Source organism: Beta vulgaris, chromosome 5 (genome assembly GCF_026745355.1).
Source record: "Beta vulgaris subsp. vulgaris cultivar EL10 chromosome 5, EL10.2, whole genome shotgun sequence".
NCBI lineage: Eukaryota > Viridiplantae > Streptophyta > Magnoliopsida > Caryophyllales > Amaranthaceae > Beta > Beta vulgaris.
The window spans coordinates 7,896,570-7,916,684 of NC_079206.1; the positions used below are offsets into that span (position 1 = coordinate 7,896,570).

The 20,115-nt window shown below is 30.1% G+C and overlaps 2 protein-coding genes and 2 non-coding genes across 4 annotated transcripts; 3 read left to right on the forward strand and 1 right to left on the reverse strand.

The window, feature by feature from the left end:
* Positions 1-223: 223 nt before the first annotated feature.
* Positions 224-326, reverse strand: LOC125498118 (U6 spliceosomal RNA). The gene has a single exon (XR_007274884.1). It is a non-coding gene; the product is annotated as a U6 spliceosomal RNA (small nuclear RNA).
* Positions 327-8,476: 8,150 nt separating this feature from the next.
* On the forward strand, positions 8,477-9,412 carry LOC130591688 (uncharacterized). The gene has a single exon (XM_057395358.1). The coding sequence runs from the start codon at positions 8,503-8,505 to the stop codon at positions 9,238-9,240; it is 738 nt and encodes a 245-aa protein (XP_057251341.1). The 5' UTR covers positions 8,477-8,502; the 3' UTR covers positions 9,241-9,412.
* Positions 9,413-9,493: 81 nt separating this feature from the next.
* TRNAI-UAU (transfer RNA isoleucine (anticodon UAU)) lies at positions 9,494-9,567 on the forward strand. The gene has a single exon. It is a non-coding gene; the product is annotated as a tRNA-Ile (tRNA).
* A 4,786-nt stretch (positions 9,568-14,353) lies between these two features.
* On the forward strand, positions 14,354-15,897 carry LOC125497624 (uncharacterized). The gene is made up of 3 exons (XM_048645025.2): positions 14,354-14,793; positions 14,891-15,122; positions 15,237-15,897. Exons 1-3 carry the CDS (start codon positions 14,392-14,394, stop codon positions 15,515-15,517), a joined length of 915 nt encoding a protein of 304 aa, XP_048500982.2. The 5' UTR covers positions 14,354-14,391; the 3' UTR covers positions 15,518-15,897.
* Positions 15,898-20,115: the final 4,218 nt, after the last annotated feature.

Below are 20,115 nucleotides of genomic sequence, written 5' to 3' on the forward strand. Positions count from 1 at the left end.
AGCCAAACCCTTTAAACGCGGAAGAAAAGCAAAACGTACGCATCAGAATAAATACAAAGTGATTGGACTTTTGCGTGGAGTAGAGAGTAGAGACTATACAAACAAATTTACTAACAAACAAATACTCCTATGTGAAAGTTGGAATTGATTCTGTTAGATGCTTAATTAGCTATATATGCTTAATTAGCTTTATATTCCTATGTGAAAGTTGGAATAGATTCTGTTATTAAGACACCATTTCTCGATTTGTGCGTGTCATCCTTACGCAGGAGCCATGCTACTCTTCTCTATATCGTTTCAATTTTATCAGATGTCTTCGAAGAGACTGTTATTAAGAGGCTTGAGGGTTATTGGGAGAAAAAAAAACATAAAATATACCTATTTCGTTTCATAATATTCGCTACACTTTTTATTGTGGGAAGTTTCACATTATTTGTTACAGTTTCTTTTTGGGCAACAAACTCTCTCTATCTCTTTCCTCTTACATGAGTCCCTTTTTTTTTTTTTTTTTTACTTTCTACCTCTTTCTTCTCATGTTTATTGGTATAGAATTGTAGACATGAAATATTCATCATCTAACAATAAGGTGAGAGCTCCTCTCGTGCGGAAGATCTCATAACCTTATAAAAAAATAATAATTTATGCCTATTTGGAAGACCAATCAAGTCTTAGCTACTAGCCTACTAGAGATAATCTCTCAAAAATGATTTCATATAGATTGTGATACCATATCACTACAGAGGTTTCAGTACTTGTATTAAAATTTTAGATCCTTTACAAGATGATTGTAAATGGCGAATGACTTCATATAACGAATTTGGTTTATAGATAAGTCCCTTTCCTCCAATGTTTTGAAACTTGCATCATGTTCACAAATGTGTAGTACTTTCCTGGTTTCTTTTTGTTCTTCCTATTTGCCTTTTCACATCTAACAATTCACATTTTAGATCATTAGTATCTTTAGTTACTTATTACTAAATATTATAGAACTTTTTTATATTATTAATATACTTATTGAGACGAATCAAATATAACATTATATGATTATATCTTAGATATTGGAAAGAATTTAAAAGAGATTATCTTTACTCCTAAACAGTGTTAAGATTTCAAGTGGGAAAAACAAAAAGAAACATAATCTTGTCAATGTATATTAATTTTTGCTAAGCACTACTTTATTAGAATTTTTAGAAAGACATATATAAAATTAATAATACATGTTAAAAATGTATATTAAAGATTTTGTAAAGCAAGTACATCTAACACATTACTTACTTGGTTTATAAATTTACTCACTTCACTTCGAGGGAGAAACAAAGAGAAAGTGCAAAAGTATAAGAGAAAAACTGAAAAGGTGGAAGAGAAACTGAAAAGTGAGAGAAGGAAACTAAAAATGGGTTAAAAATATTAAAAGTGAATGACATGGGTGGAAAAAGAGAGAAAATATACGAGATATGTTACCATAAATAAAATAAAATAAACAGTGTGTAGATTAACAAAAACAGACCAAAAAAGAAAAGTGTGTAGATTAAAAAGAAACTGATGGAATATTAACATTCCTTAGATGAATTTTGTCAATTAAGGAAACGAAAATAATAGAGAGAATCATATCATACTTTTGCATTGCAAAACAAATTGATTATATACCTTAAATGGAGATATGTGTCCAACTATAATTGATATATTGCATATCATACTTTTGCATTGCAAAACAAATTGATTATATACCTTAAATGGAGATATGTGTCCAACTATAATTGATATATTTCCTTGTATATAGCTTGTTTTCATATATGGAAATTATAAAAATGACCGGATCAATAATATTACAATTGTCTTTATATAATAGGTTAATTACTAGTCTTCTATGCACGCGATGCATGCGTTGATTGTTTGGGTTTATTCTTAATAAATTTTATCAATATATAATTATAGAAGTGTGATTTATCTCTATTATATAAGGGAAGGGGGGAGCAATGGTGTCCTCTTTTGAAATGCCTATTTTGCCCCCCTTCCCTTTCTATATACAAAAGGAATGTCAAAATCAAAATCGGCACTCAAAAAAATCCGAAAATTAATTTACAACACTCACTCACAAATCACTTAAAAGAAGAAACTTTACAAATCACTCATACAATTGAGAAAATCATGTTATAAATACCACACAAATCACTCAAATAATCAGGAAATTTTATTAAAACTAATTAAAATTAACATACAAACTAAAACTACTAACCTAGAACGTCAATACATACAAAAACATTTACAAAAATTTACTTACAAATCACTATTCTCAAGAATCATTCACAATTAATGTAGGCCATGATAAAAAAATAGAGGTGTATTTGTAGTGAAATCAGTTAGAAGTTAGACAAGGAAAAAAATTATTTACTTTTTTTATAGTGTTTCCTATATATAATAAATTTTACATATATTTGGACCTATCTTTTTCTATTATATACTAGCGATTAATTATCAAGGTAAAAAAGTTTATGTAAAATATCATTCAAGAATTAAAGTACAACACATGTGTCCCCGAATGAAGAGACTATGTTACCCCCTTCCCATTCTAAATTACAAATTTACTTACAAATCAAAGGGGCATCAAACAAAAATACCAAAAATATAATTATAACAATCACTCACAAACTACAACCTATGAAAAAATTGACTTGAAATCAAAGTGTCCACTTTCTTTACAATTTATGAAGTACTGTACTTAATTCAAAAATCAACTAAAAAATTATATATTAGAAATCATAAATAAATTCAATAAAATTTCTATTTTGTTCATAGAATTTAACTTTCAAAAGTAAAAAAAAAAAAAAAAATAATGGTGAGAGACTTAAGTGACAGAAACTAAACCAATCAAATTTTGCAACTAAAAACAATTATACTTCGTATGTCTAATGTTCAAATTTCGACTCTTATGCCGAAGAAAATCGAGTTTCTGTTTCGACAAAAAATTCAAGCACGCATCGCGTGCAAAAAATTCTAGTCTTTATTACATAAGGGGAGGGGGGAGCAATGGTGTCCTCTTTTGAAATGCCTATTTTGCCCCCCTTTCCTTTTTGAATTACAAATGGAATGTCAAAATCAAAATCGACACTCAAAGAATACTACCGAAAATTAATTTACAACACTTACTCACAAATCACTTAAAAGAAGAAACTTTACAAATCACTTAAAATAAGAAACTTTACAAATCACTCATATATTTGAGAAAATCACGTTAAAAAAATCAAGCAAATCACTCAAATAATCGGGAAACTTTATTAAAACTTAAAATTAACATACAAACTAAAACTAATAACCTAGAACGTGAATACATACAAAAACATTTACAAAAATTTACTTACAAATAACTATTCTCAAGAACCATTTACAATTAATGATGGTCATGATAAAAATAGAGGTGTATTTGTAGTGAAATCAGAAGTTAGAAGTTAGACAAGGAAAAAAATTATTTACTTTTTTATAGTGTTTAGAAGAATGTAGAAGTCAGTACTGTACTTAATTCAAAAATCAACTAAAAAATTATAATATTATAATTCATAAATAAATTCAATAAAATTTCTATTTTGTTCATAGACTTTAACTTTGAAAAGTAAAAAAAAAGACAAAAATAATGGTGAGAGACTTAAGTGACAGAAATTAAACCAATCAAATTTTGCCATTAAAAACAATTATACTTCATATATCTAATGTTCAAATTTTGACTCTTATGCCGAAGAAAATCGAGTTTCTGTTTCGAAAAAAATTCAAGCACGCATCGCGTGCAAAAAATTCTAGTAGTTATAGTTATACAAACTACTGGAATCTATAAAATTATTAAAAATTGAGATAAACATTTAGATGTAAATTTCTGTAGTCAAATTAAATTTATAATTTTTTTATTGAGTAACCATTTTTCTCATTATGTCAAGTTACTTCGTTGATGTTTATCTAGTTTATTATTGGAATTTTCAACCCATCTTTAAATTATGAAAGGATATAATTGTACAAAATCTGAATATCCAATTAAGTATATATATTTAGCTAAGGATTAAAAAGATATTTTATTGGGGGACACCATATCTTCTCTTGGCTTATATAATAGAGATATTTGACTTTTCCTAAGTTATATAATTAAGTAACCTCAAAAAGTAAAGACATAAGTAATGCCAACATTTTTCAGTTGCTTCTACTATAGTAAATACTAGTATTATATACACGTCATGCGTGTGACAGTATATTAATGTTAATAGTAACATCATAAAGTATTAATAAACTAACTTAAGAATGTAATATCTATGGTGAAGATTGATGAGCGTTATGGTTTTTTATTTGTATTTTCTAGTATAAAGAGTAATGTTTTACAAAAAGGACCATGTCGATGTAGGATATGTTCTCTTGTATTTGGTAAATAATTCAAAACTCTCTTTCTAACAAAATGATCTAGGTTGTTTTTTTATTTATTTTAAAAAACAAATATATAATAGGCGTATCTTTTGAGTGGTAGTTTAAATTAATTTCACTAGGTAATTGAGGGTTTTAGGCATACTATGGTGAGTAGTCTTTAATTAAAAAAATAAATTATAAATTATATTTTCTGATGACATATGTTTTCTCTTTAATTATTTATTTTTCCCTAGATTGTGACTTTGCTTACTTATAATTGTTTGAAAATTGATTCAGTTATCAATTTCTATTTTCAATTGTAAGTTTTCTCTTTTTATCCATTTTTATCTAATTCTTTTTGGTAATATTGAACTTTCTTATTACCCGTATTTATAAATAAGGAAAGAATTAAGAAAATCGTTTCTTTGTAGTTTTTTGTGTGATTAAGGGTATATAAGTCTTTTTAGAAGAGGCCACCATTGTTCTCTCTTGTCTTTTATGATAGAGATAAGTAACTATAAGTATATTAATTTTTAACCTCAAAATACAACAATTAATCTTATATTTGGACAGATCAGGTCCTTAACTATAGGTATGGTCAGCTACAGATAAGACTTAGCATTGAAAAATTCTTATACTTAGGCTATCAATTTATTATACGATACTACCCTTCATTTCTTAACACTTGCAACATAATCCTCAAATAGATGTTTGACAATACTTGCAACATTTTTCTTTTGAATATATTTTTATACAAAACTAGTTTTTTTTGCCCGGATAATGCCTCGGGTGAGTTACAACTAGCACTATATGCACACGATACGTACGACTGTATATTATCTTATATTTGGTAGATAATTCAACAACTCTCGGTTTAAAAAATGATTTAGGTCATGTTTTTTATTTATTTAAAAATACATATATATTTTATAGGCGTATTTTATGAGTTATAGTTCAATTTAATTTCATTAGATAATTTAGGTTTTAAGCATATTATGGTGAATAGTGTTTCAATAATAAAAAAAAAATCTAAATTGATATTATCAAATGATGTATGTTCATCATCTCTTTAATTATTTATTATCTCAACTGATTATGAGCTTCAAAAAATGAAAAAATGAATATTCTCTAAGTTTCTTAATTTTTTTATGGTTTGTTTATGCACGTTAATTATTATTTGAAATGGTTATTAGTTCAAATAGTAATTTTTTTTGTAAATCTTTGTTTTTATAATTGTTTGAAAATTGATAGTCATCATTTTATATTTTCAATTGTAAGTTTCCTCTTTTTACACTTTTATATGTATGTCTTTTTGGTAATGTAGAACTTTCCTTATTACATGTATTTGTAAATGAGGAAAGAATTAAGAAAATCTTTTCTTTATTATTTTTTGTGAGATTAAGGGTATATAAGTCTTTTCAAGAGGGGACATCATAACTCCCCCCTTGACTTATATAATAGAGATAAACATATATGTTATTATTTTTAAATTCATAATTTATTTTGCTATTCGTATTTTTGTTCATTAAAAAATTGAAAAATTCACGTCACGACGTGATAAGTCACTAGTAGAATAAATGCTACTTGCTGCGGTTAAAAAGTGCCCTATTGCTGCGTTTTGGGGCGCGCAGCAATTAAGGGCGCAACAATAGGTATTAATAATATTGCTGCGGTTTTAAACCGCAGCAATATATACCAATATTGCTGCGGTTTTTTAGGCCAAACCGCAGCAATATACTTATTTTATATCTGATTTAGAAAGCATATTGCTGCGGTTTTTCTAGTAAAACCGCAGCAATAGGGTCTGTACAGGTAAAAAAATATTTTTTTTTTTTTTGCATTTTTTAAAATTTTTTTGATAGTTATAATAAACTTGTAATATAAACATTTTTAAATCCAAAGAGACTATTGCAATACAATAGCAATACCAAAGAAACTCACCCAAACTGTCATATATTCAATACCAATAATAAATTACAAATCCTAATTACAAAATATATATATAAAAAAATACAGACTAATAATGAAAAATTTTAAAAAAACGAAAAAGAAGCAGAGATGACGAAAAAAAAAAATACAGACCTTGATGCAAAAAAACGAAAAAGAAGCAGAAATAGAGAATGAACGCTGTACACTATGATGGAAAAATGAATACAAAAATATACAATGAAACAGAGGTACAGAATTAACAAAAAAATTAAAAACTAAATAAAAAAGGAAAAACATCATTAGATCTTGAAACAACTCGCCGGTAGAGACGAACGGAACGCAGTCGGCGCTACCATTGATGGAGATGAACAGACCACGTTGATGGAGCACGTTCGAACGCCGGAGATGAATGCGAACGAATGCAAAAAACGTTGATGGATCCAGATGCGGCGGACCTTTCAAGCTGCTTCCTCTCTGACAGTCGACGATGATGGGAAGAGGGTGAGAAAAATTCGTCGGAGGCTTCAACGTTGGCCGTCGACTTGCGGTCGAGGAAGAGAGAATGTGTGACGACGATTGACTCGCGACGACTTGCGTTCGAAGGAAGGCGAAGGTTGACAGCAGGGAGGCGAAGAGAGGTTGATGAGAGTGATGAGAGAGAAGTGCGTGTGAGGCTGAGAGAGAGATGAGAGGCTGAGAGAGAGAAGAGATGGTTGAGAGAGGCGCTGAGAGAGAGGGAAAAAACCCTAAGTGCTGCTTTTATAATTTCACAGGCCCGCTCTTTTTTTGTGTTAAGTGATAGCAAATATTGCTGCGGTTGCCACATAGGACCGCAGCAATATATTAAAAAAATATTTTTTTAATATATTGCTGCGGTCCTACGTGGAAACCGCAGCAATATTTGCTGTTCAAGGCCCCCACATTATTTTTAAAAAGTGTCATTTAGACAATATTGCTGCGGTTTTGGGCGAAAACCGCAGCAATATTGTCAATTTCTATTTTTTCTTTTCTTTTTGCGTGTTATATTGCTGCGTATAGGTCAAACCGCAGCAATATCACCGCAGCAAATAACATTTATTCTACTAGTGAGTAAAAAAATTTTGAAAGACTTGAGTTTGAAAACAATATCTTAAAAGAAATTGTGGTAAAAGAATATGACATCAATATTCTCTTGTAAGTTAAGTCTTTTTAGTTAATTATAATTATTACAAGACTTCATCATATTTTATTTAAAATATTAAACAACAAAGTCACAATATATTGATAGTTAAGCTCTTACTTTTCATTTCAAAGGTCACATGTTTGATACTTTGCACTTACAATTTTTTTTAGAAGTGATAAGTACACATAAACATAAAACATTTACATTTGAAATTTGAGGAGAGTGCAATGTGACACATAAACTTTCTTTTGCACGCCTTTTAATATATTTGGATAGATAGTTTAACTTTAATTTATTGCTATTAATAACATGCATTGGGCATGTTTTTCTCTCTTTTTCCCTTGATCCATCCGTCATTATCATATGTTGCAAGAATTGGAATCGGTGATGGTAGTGATTAAAATTTGTTGTCAAGATATATAGTTTTACTAATAATCATAGGTTGTTTATTGTGTTACTTTGTTATATTATCTTTGTATTTTTCAGTTGCACCATTTTTTTTTTCACATTTTGTCAAGATTATTTTTTGAACGTTAATATCTTTTATTGAGTGTAAGTAAAATTAAAACTATTAAAAATTTGATACTTGAAATCCTCGCATTGAAACTAATCTAACAAGACCCTTCTTGACTATATTTTTGTTTATATATAATGATGCATAACGATGCGAGATAGCTTAACAAAGTTGGTTGATTAATAATTCCAAAAATGCAAATGATGCAATTATAAAAAAAACTGGAGTAATATAGGAAATGGTTACAACTAACCAAAATAGAATACATGTTTGTTAGAATGGATTACTACAAAGTATTTTCATTTATATAATACAAGAACATTGTATAATAGCCTAGTAATAGTAATCTACAAAAATTAAACCGGAACAAGGTAAAGTTTCTACTTTATATTTACTCATCATTTTTTGTACCTTTCCTTTTCCTGTTACCAGCTATAAAAACCATATCGCTTCCACTTTCTGTTTAACTAAAAACTGCAAATAACATATAGTACACACTCAGCTAGACTCCCTCTCTATGGACTATACTATTTACAACCCTAATAATAGCAAGTATTCCTCATCATCAACCCCAATATTGATACCCTCTTCTTGTTCTAGGAGTATCAATAATACTAAAAATAGTAAGAACAAGAGAAACAACACCACTAGGAGCAACAACAACAACAACAACAACAACAACAACAACAACAACAAAAACAGCAACAACAACAACAACACCAACAACACCACCACCACCAACAACAACAACAAGAGCAAGGATGGCGTAAGGCTTTCGACCGATCCGCAAAGCGTGGCGGCGAGAGAAAGGAGGCATAGAATAAGCGAAAGGTTCAAAATATTGCAGAGTTTAATCCCTGGTGGTGCTAAGCTTGACATAGTCTCCATGTTGGAGCAAACCATTCAATATGTCAAGTTCTTAAAAGCTCAAATTTGGTTGCATGAAGCCATCATCATCAATAACAACAATAATAGTGTTGATAATACAAATAAGTCTTACCAATATGATCATAGTTTGATTAGTAATAGTGGTAATAGTAGTGGTATTTCTATTAATGATGCATATTTCTATGACCATTATTATTATGCATTAATGTATAATTGTCATGATAATAATGTTGGTCAACAAGGTGGTGGTGGTGACAACCCTCAAGGGATCGGCATGGTGTCGGCTCGTAACCAAGAAACTCAAGAATTTTGGGCTTGCCAAGAATATGATCAGCAAAGTATGTATTATAAGAGACCTCTCAACTAGCACGGATTTTTTTCCGGAGTACATGAGGAAAGTTAGAACACCCACTATATGCGTCTTTTTTTTTTATATTTGTAATTTAGTGTACCCAAGTATTTGCTACAATGATTTAGCTAATTTACCTGGCAATTAGAGTGGCTGGTTCTTCAGTTGTATGTTTGATGTGTGATGCCATACTAGTAATGAAGTATTTCATGTGTTTGTTTTGGTGTATCTTTTAGAAAATATTTTTTATTCATTCCCAAGGCATAAATCTGGTCCCGTAGCTCAGTCGGTTAGAGCGTTGGTCTTATGAGCCGAAGGTCGCGAGTTCGAGCCTCGCCGGGACCAATTATAGAAATGAAAATGAACTCGTGATTTTGTAGTTTTTATGCTAAACATTTGCGAAACAAGAACGGAAATTGGGGATGAGAAAAGAAACTCATGTCAAATCTAGTAACATTTTCAGTCACATCCAAAAAAAAACATTTTGGGTCACATCCAAAAAAAACATTTTCTATTCTAGATTGTAATCATTATTGTCCTTGAAAATAGGAAATTTTTGAACAAAAATCTGTGATATGTTTGAGATGGAAAAAAAGGACAAAGATAAACAGTTCTCGTGAATCAGTGCCAGGAGAAAAGAAAATCTTAGTCCCTTGTTCGAAAAATCTGAAAGAAAAAGCCAACTCCACAGCTCACAAAGATGTTGGATCACTGCAAATGCAAATCTACAAAGGTGGACTTTCCAATAAGGTTTTTTTTTCTTTCCAAAACTATCTACTTCTTCCGCTTTTATTTATTTGCTACATTTTGATTTACACAAGAATTTAGGAGATGCCATTTTAATTTTTTTTAAGTGTACTTTTTGACCCTTCTAGCATTAAATAGGGTGGGAAAAGGGAAAAAAATAGTACTTTTTGGTGGAAAAAAGGGGAAACAAATATAATACTATTACTTTTTGGTAGGCCAAGTCTCCTAATAAGAAAATGTAGCAAATAAAAAAAAGCATTCCTTTTTGAAAAATATAGCAAATAAATAAAAACAAAGGGACTAACATATAGCCCATTTCTTAATATAAATTTTTTTATTAAAAAACTATATATAGAATAATATAAAGTTAAAAGATTTGAGTAGATCAAACAATCATTTTGTAAACTTTGTTACTATTACCACAATAAATTATTCTCTTTTGTACAGGATTTTGTACATTCAAGATGATTGCTCTCAAAATTATCGCATTTGGAAGAGTTATGATTGAATGTTCGCAATTAGAAGTTTTATTGTTGAATATATATTTTCTACTAGACTTTTAAAATGAAGTTTTAAAATTCATAATTAAAGGTCTTATGTTTGAAATTCAAAATGTAGGATGCAAAATTGAGTTTGATAGTCGACTACTAAGGTTAATGATTCTAACTTGCTTAAGGGTATTAGTCCATCTATCCCATATTATTAATTAGTATAGTTTAACCGATATTGATCGAGTTTTAAGAGCTTTATTTAACTTCTCTATTTTATAGATGAATCAAATCGGACGTGAAATAACAAATCACTGACAATTGTGGGACAAAAAACATAGAGTAAGCGGATAAGTTAATCGCTTATGCTGGATTTTGTAGGGATATAAAAGAGCATTTATCCTAAAATGATGAATATTCAGAGAGAGTGGTGGAAAAAGATTTACTTGGCAAATAAATGTTGGAGCTCAAAGAAGATGAATTGAGTGTGTGCTCTAATACCATGTTGGATTGTGTAAAGCTCCGTAATCTTGAAGTATTCCATTGATTAATATATATATATATATATATATATATATATATATATATATATATAATATATTTAAATATATATATATATATATATAGTGTTTACAAAATAATAATCCTAACCCATGTTAGGAATCCTAATTATATAATGATAATACTATACAAATATATCCTAATCTGATGAGAAAATATTTTCCTAAATATATTTTCTATCATATATTAATAAATCAATAAAGTTATAGATTATGAAAAGAGAGTTTAATAGACAAAACAATACTACACACTAAGACTAATTTATTAGTGTAGAGATAATGAAATGTTGAATAGGAAAGTGAAATTTTGTATAGTTTCTAATAACACATCAAAATTAGAACCATGCTATCCTTATTTCACAATAATTGTTGTGCCCATGAATCTTATATTAATTGCTTATTTTTCATATTTTTGAACATAATCGATCAAAATTGTATGTTCTCTCATTTTAATAGTTGATATATATATATATATATATATATATAATATATATAATATATATATATATATATATATATTATATATATATATTATATTATATTATATATATATATATATATATTATCAGCTAGATGGTAAATAACAGTTATACATTAAATGAGACATGAGAAAGGAGAAAAAAGACTCATCAAAAGAAAAGGGAGAGAAAAACGATGAAATTTTACAAAAGCTAGATGGTTAATGAAAAGTGGAAGTGGTAAATAGGAAAAAGGAGAAAAAGCAGAAGGAACGGAAAAGAATGTATATACTTTTTATTGTAATATGCAAAATAATGTGAACTGAATTATCTACTATAGATAATATGATGTTAGAGGCACGAAAATTCGATTTTCACCCTTTACAAAGTAGGATTTCCAAATTCCTCCTATATGCAAAGAATTTTCATCTTATATATAAAAAAAGATCTGCAAATTAATATGAAGTTGATCGACAACAAGTCATTAGGATAATATACGGTCAAAGAAGTTAAAAAATTCTAAATCGTTATATTTGGTAATTGAGTCTCTCTATCTTTGCTCCTTTCCACATGTATATGTTATTTATATTGGTTTGAAATTGGTTTTCAGAATAATTTTGATTATCTTTTTTTTCATCTTGTTGAAACAATGTTATTTAGTTAATGTATCAAATTATTGATTATTCACTGAATAAAATTTCTTAATTACTTTGTTATTGAATAATATAATCTAGGAAAAAGCTCAAGAGCACCACCCGGAGCGTTATATAAGATAACTAAAAATGAAATTATAAAATGAATCTAATAATTAAACATTAATTACACCGATCGATATTATGCGTGATTTTGACATACATCCCAAGATTTATACCATTTTAGAAAATATATTCAGTGCTTATCTATTGCAACAAGACCTTTGTTAGCATACATGTGGGATTGCGACCTTCAAACGTTACAAGTTTTTAACCGCAATAAATAAGGATGTATTGCTTTCATCTTAAAATAAAAAAAGATATAGGATTGACCAGGTTTAATCAGCACTGATGAGGTCCAATTAGGCGTAAACATAAAGAATTTCATGTTTGATATATGAGGTCCAATCACGTCTTATAATTTCAACTCAAATAAGTTTATGAAGAGAATACACCCTAATATAGTATTATACATAGTAAGAAACTAAGAATACTTAGGGCGTGTTCGGCGGCAGCTTTTGGAGTAGCTTTTAGTGTTTTGACTAGGTCAAAACACTAATTAAGTGTTTGGCGAAATAGATGTTGGAGTAGCTGTTGGAATTAAAAGTAGCTTTTGGATAGCTGTTCTGAAACGTCATCTTTTATAGCGTTCAATCCATGATATCAGCGTTCTACTTTTTTTTTTTTTTTTCAGAGGAAAATAAGGCGAAAAGCTCTCATCTCCACACCTCCAATCCTCCATAGCTGCGCATAACTCTACAACCTTGAATCTTTGAAAAAAATTCCACTTTTTATGGATGAAAATTTGGAATTAACAGAATCTCTATTATTCAGGCGCTATAACTTCTTCTATGCGCGATTTTCTACATTTCAGTATCATCTTGAAATTTCTTCAGGCGCTATATATACGTTTACAAATTCTTTGGGAATTCACAGTATCATCTTGAAATTATTCACAGTATCATCTTGAAATTTCTTCCTCCAAGTAAGTCTATAATTCCTCTTTCTTTTCCATTATATTTAACTTTATGACTAGAGTTTTTTGCTCCTCTTCTTTTAAAGTATGAATTTTGCATGGTACAGATTCTTTCATTTGTCATTGTGTTCATAATTATCAGAAGAGATTCAATCACCTGAAACAAAGGTATGTGATTTATCTCAAAAATTACCTTTTTATTGCTGAGTTATTGGTTACTTAATTTGATTGCTGATTTTTGGTTTTTTTGGGGGGGTTGATGGTTTTTGTTTGATCGATTGTTAAGTGAGTATGATTTTAATAGTTGAATTGGAAAAAAAATGGGTTTGATTGGGTTTTAGTTGTGGGGATTTGGGGGTTTTTTTTTTGGGGTGTTTGACTTGAGCTTAATTTGATTGATTTTGAGGAAATTGAATTTAATAGGCATTGGTAGATATAGAGCACTGTTCTTTGATCAGCTTTTACAGAGGAATTGGTAGATGTACAACTTATCAGTATAAATGAATGTGATCTCTCTGTTCTCTTGGTAGCTGGAGAAGGCTGCCTTTCCTACTATCGTTTCTTTCTCTCATAGAACTTAGATTAGATCTTTGAGCCGCGTATATAAAAGTGACTGGATTCAATAATTTTTTTTGCAAAGGGTATATGAGTTGAACTTGCAATTTACAAAACTAAACGATTATATTAAGAATAATGTTTTTGCCTAGAATAGGTTCATTGGTAAGCATTTTAAACTGAAAAAAGCAAACCCATTCTAATCGAATCTTGTAATGAATGATGAGAAATAGTTTTTTTAGATAACTATTCAGAATAATACCCTGCGCATCTGAAATTTGGCAAACCTATTGAGTGTATTTCAAAAGCAAACTTCTTTCCAACAAAATAAGGAAATACCTATGCATCTGAGAAGGGAGAGAAACAGCACAACAAGGAGTATATCTGCTATCCAAATTGCATATCAAACATTACCTTAGCTTTAAAGTTTTGTCTTCATACAGTGAACTATCAACTACTGATTTGTCAGAGCAATATGTAGACGGTTCAGTGTCAGCATCTTTGCCACTTACATAATTCAAAATGTCTTCTTTCAATATCCTTCCATCTTTACCACTTCCTTCGATATTGCTTAAGTCAATTTCCTGTTGTTTGGCTAGGCCACGAACTGCTAGTGAACACAGTATGCCACTCTTTGAACATATTATTATAATAATTACATATTATTATAAGTACATTTACAAGGAACCTTGCATGACATCAATTTTAACGGGGGAGATGTGGATGAAAGAAGTGATAAATGGTCACCCTATTCGATGTGTCAATGCATTTAGGATGGAGCCTCAATTATTTTTGAGATTATGTAAGGACTTATCATTACATTATGGGTTAAAAGCTAGTGGTAACATGCCTATTTTCGAGAAAATCGGCATATTTTTGTACGCAATTGCTCAAGGTGCCTCAAATAGAGTTCTTGGTGAGCGTTTTCAACGTTCTGGTGATTCTATTAGTAGAGCAATTCATGAAGTTCTTAATTCAATTTCTTGTCGAAAGGTGAAGAGTCTTGCACATGATATTATAAAGCCTTATGATCCCGATTTCACAAGTGTGCCTGCAAAAATAGCTCAAGATAAAAGATATATGCCATTTTTTAAGGTACATTTTATTTAAGGTTTCTATTTGTGTCCTATATATGTATAAAACTATAATGTTTATATATGTCTAATATGGGATTTATATGATATTCTTACAGGATTGTATTGGATGTATAGATGGTACACATATAACAGCATGTATACCCGAGGATCAACAAATGCCTTATAGAGGAAGGAAAGGAATTCCCACATTTAATGTAATGGCTGTCTGTGATTTTGATATGTGTTTTACATTTGTATCGGCGGGTTGGGAAGGTTCAGCACATGATACTCGGGTTTTTCTTCATGCGATTGAAACTCCAGAATTAAATTTTCCTAAGCCACCTGAAGGTATTTTTATTTACAGATCATTCTTATGTTTCGAATATAATTTTACAAATTTGGGAATATAGTATGTGTTACATGCTAATAAATTATTTTTTCTTCAATCAAATTTTAATGTAGGTAAGTACTACTTGGCTGATAAAGGGTATCCAGATCGAAAGGGTTATTTGGTACCATATCCCAAAACAAGGTACCATCTAGAACAATTTAAACACACACCTCCACGAGATGATCGAGAAACTTTTAATCGCTGGCACTCATCTCTTCGAAGTTGCATTGAGAGATGTTTTGGAGTCCTGAAGCAGAGGTGGAAAGTACTTACTAACATGCCACAATATAATGTTGAGACACAAATACAAATTATGGTTGCTACATTTGCATTGCATAATATATTAGAATAAATTCACCTACTGACCCCCTTTTTAGAGTTTTAGAGGAGTATCCTGATTTTATACCCTCGTCGGAGCTTCCTGATGTTCATGTTACTTCAGATGGTGGAATTAGAACGGGAAGCTCTACTGAAATGCAGATTATTCGTGATAAGATAGCGGAATCTTTATGGCGAGCTAAACGTAGCCAAGTAAATTAATGTAAAGGATATTAGTTTTTGTAGAATGTGTTCCTGATGAAGACTATTTTTTGCTTTTTAGTTAATGCATATGAATGCCATTTTATTATTTTCGTGTTTCACAAGCCTAATTTTAAATTTATGCTAAATTTATTTGGAGAGTTAGACAACATTATTGAATTATTCGAAATAATATTATTTTTTCATATTTTATTCATTACAAGATGGTTTTAGTTTTTATAAAGTGTATACATTTGAATACTATATTAAGAGTTGTAAAATCCAACTAAAATTTATTTGTTATGAAAAGTAAAATAATGCATTTTGTTCATATACAAACATTTGATTTAACCATATAGTAATTAATCATATAATTATAATTAATATTATAATTAAAAAATGTTATTTTTATCATATATAAGCATAACAGCTACTTTTACCGAACACTTATATTGTAAACAGCTACTTTCACAGCTAAGAGTTAACAGCTACTAGCCGACAGCTAACAGCTACCCGAACAGCTAACAGCTACTCCAACAGCCAACAGCTACCCAACAGCTACTTTTGCCGAACAGGCCCTTAAAAGCACATATATAATTTACGATTTGTTCTCTCATCTATATTTGATTATTATAAAGTTCTTAAAATGATTTTATGTCATCTCCTCATTTTGTTCGGACATTACTTTTATAATTAATTGTACTTAAGTACATATCATCCATTCACTTCTACACAAATGTCTATTTTTTAAAATTGGAGTGGTTTTCAGGTACTTCATTTGTTTTACAATTAATATACAACACTTATCCTTTCAATGTTAAAGTTTAACCATGAATATTATTTTCCTAATATATAAGAAATAAAACAGTCATATAAAGTTCGTCAGATTCCTATCAACCTATAGTTTTAATATAATTGTTTCTTCAAAATTATTATTACTATTATATATTTGAAGATATTAATGTTCAATATAATGCATTGGATATTGCAAAAACAAGTGTTGCACTAGTTTTTGAACGAATGAAGTATGTCCTCTCATTACTTTTTAATATATTACTTCACTAAAGATTGGCTTATTTTTCTCGATGGATTTTTCCATTTACCTTATTGTTTTAATGTCAAATAAAATACAATTTAAAATATATCAAGTACATAAATGGACCATATTATCTTACTATATAAGTAAAATGAGTTTACAGGTAAAAGTGATTGTCTATGATATATAGCGAGTGAAACCGTTTCATTTGATCATATCCACCTTTAAAATAAAGGGAATTATATAATGGTTTAATTGAAGGTATATATTTACACACTAGTATTTCTTCAAATCTCCATCCTTCCATCCCTTATACCACATTTTAGAAAAAAATACTTTCAAAGTTCACTAAATGAGTGTATCAACTATCAAGTATTGTATTTCCTATAATTTATCAACTTTTCAATCAACCTCCTCTCTCTTTGTTCCACACCAATGCATGGTAGACATGATTGCTTTTGGGTATTAATTTTTTAGTGATGGAGTGTTGAATTTAATATTATTTGTCACTTTTATTCTTCATTGCTGCCATCCTTCTTTCCTGGTAAGTTATATTCTCTTCCTTTATATGAATAGGTCAAATTCGAACTATTACTTAAAAGACTCGATTTTTCCTTAAAAATAAAAAGCAAAAAATTTCTGCTAAATTTTTTTCAAGAAATTTGTCATTACTCAGTAGATATAGATCTAGTGATTAGGTTTAAAAAATTTTAAACTTAATGTTAATAAATTATCAATCAGATTGCAATTCTAAACCTATTCAACCTATTTATGAGATTAATCAATAGTTTGGATCGAATTAATTCATTTATTTAGGAGCTTAGATGATTGACCTATTTATTATCCCTTTGTTCGTCGAAGGATTTTTCATTTGCTTTTTTTAAAAAGTTGAATTTAACATAATTCTTCACCAACATATGAAAAGACACTGTTATATGAGATCTTATTAGATTTGTCTCAATGTGTGTTTTCAGAATATTAAAATTTGACAATTATAAGTAATACTAAATCACAAATATTAATGGCCAGAATGCGTACCTTGGAGAACTTGAAGATAAATAAATAAATGTACATGCCAGAATTTTATTAAGATTAATAATTTGTCCTATTTTCTATTATAAATAGAGTTTATAGTTCACATGCACAATATAAGTGTGCTCAAGGCACACTCTTATCTTCTTATATATATTACTTCCGTATTTTTTCAGTTATAATAAAATAAAGAAAATAATTTTTGATATGATAATATTTCAATCATAAACAAAATTTTGTGACCCAAGATCCTTTACGCGCCTGATATTATAGTAGATTGAAATCCGACCTTCATCTTGATATTCAATCAATTAATAAGTATGATTCTCACATTTTCAAACTTCAACGTTAACTAGAAAATCAAAACTTTCATGGCGAGATAGAACCATTGTATTGATGGATACAACTTTCACAACAGGAAGGAGAGACGACTCTTACAACAGGAGGGGCTATTTATTCAAATAAACTATAAACTTAAAAACTAGCAATAAAGCAAAGAAAATAACAAAATTTAGAGTTTTCCATCGTTATAAAAATCAACATAAGCCCTATAAGAACACTAATGGAGGCAAGGATTTGAGAGAAATTAAATGTTAGAGTCTGGGAGAGAGAAAGGGAGGAGGGTTTATACTAATAAGGATAATATCATACATCATAATGATAATGTATGTGTTAATGTATAAGAAACTTCTTAGTAACACTATCATAAGAAATTTGTCGTTAAAATTACCAATTGGTTCATGATGTAGTTATCATAAAATAAAGAAAATAATTTAATTATTGTGGATTAATTTAAGATGTACTACCAAACATGTAAATATAATGATTGGTAGAGATCTTTTATTTATCATCTCATCTTATGCCTATTAATTATAACTACACCACAGTAACAACTACTCTATGAATCACAAGTATGAGTGTAAATGAGACGAGACAATTCACTATCTACTCGATATCGAGTCGGTCATGAGTTGGAATCGAACTCAAGCTCGAGTCGAGATGTTGGCGAGTTGTTGAACAACTGGATATTTGACTCGAAAACTCGTGAGAAGTTATAAGACCCAATTATCAATAGCAAAATACCTAGATTCAACATTTTTCTGATTTAGGGTTGCTTTTAATATGAGACACTTGCAATATACTCCCAATCTACTCGATCAAAACTCGACTCAGTCAAAGTTCGACCCGATCAAAACTCGAATCGAGTGAGCTCAATTCAAAATAATACTAACGATGAATCGAGTTAGTTCAAACTCAAACTCGACTCGCATCATTTACATCTCAAATAGCAAGGGTTTCAAAACTAGGGAAAATCATTTAGGGCAGGGAGGAAGTACAAATCTTATTGCTGAAAGAAGGTACTAATAGGATACGGAGAATTCAGATTTCTTGATGGCTAAAACATTTTACTCGTTACTCGTATATGACATATGTTTAACTGATATTGTAACACCTTTATTGATTTAGATTGGTGAATGGAGACTAGACAAAGTCACGAAGGTGCAAGTGCAGAACTTCAACCGAACTACAATAAGTCAATAATGCAAATGCCAAGGCGTATTTCTCAATGGGATAGAGTCGTGGTAATAACGGGTAGGCCAAAACTTGCATGAGATACTTTCGCCTTTGTTTGTTGGTGCGGTGCTTCCTCAGCAGTTGGTAAGTATCTTTAAATATACCGAGTAGTACTTAATCTCGTAATAAGGAGAGCACCCTTCTAACCTCAAGGTTGGGGGTTCAATCTTCACTAGAGGCACTTTGAGGATAGGGATTTTCCTTTCCCCATACTCTAAAGTGCTTGGCCCATTAAGAGCCGGGCGGGGTCCGGACTGATTTTCTATGGCAGTGGCAAGAATGGGGCTAGGGGAGGCAGCTCAAGAATCAAACCTCTCTTGAGCCCGTTATTTGAGACAGATCTATTTCGGCCGGAGTAAACATCAATAGGGATTTTCCTTTCCCCATACTCTAAAGTGCTTGGCCCATTAAGAGCCGGGCGGGGTCCGGACTGATTTTCTATGGCAGTGGCAAGAATGGGGCTAGGGGAGGCAGCTCAAGAATCAAACCTCTCTTGAGCCCGTTATTTGAGACAAATCTATTTTGGCCGGAGTAAACATCAAACCAGCTTTAGGGTGTGTTTGGTTGGACGGAAAACATTTCAAATGGAGAGTGATTTTACGTGAAAATCATTTTCTGGAGAAAAACTCAATTCTAAATTGAATTTTCCTTTGTTTGATTGTAAGGAAAGTAACTTTCTTTGAAATCTATTTTCATTTGTTTGTGTTGTGTTATTGTTTGATAGGGTAGGGGAAAGTGTGGTTTTCCTTGCCTCCCTAGGAAAAGTAATTTTCCACCATCGGGAAATG

What these genes read in the sequence shown, in the direction of transcription:
- LOC130591688 (XM_057395358.1), top strand. Translation starts at nt 8,503, where the DNA reads ATGGACTATACTATTTACAACCCTAATAATAGCAAGTATTCCTCATCA.
- LOC125497624 (XM_048645025.2), top strand. Translation starts at nt 14,392, where the DNA reads ATGACATCAATTTTAACGGGGGAGATGTGGATGAAAGAAGTGATAAAT. An exon ending in GATATATGCCATTTTTTAAG is followed by an intron (nt 14,794 to 14,890) that starts GTACATTTTATT and finishes ATATTCTTACAG; the next exon opens with GATTGTATTGGATGTATAGA. An exon ending in TTTTCCTAAGCCACCTGAAG is followed by an intron (nt 15,123 to 15,236) that starts GTATTTTTATTT and finishes ATTTTAATGTAG; the next exon opens with GTAAGTACTACTTGGCTGAT.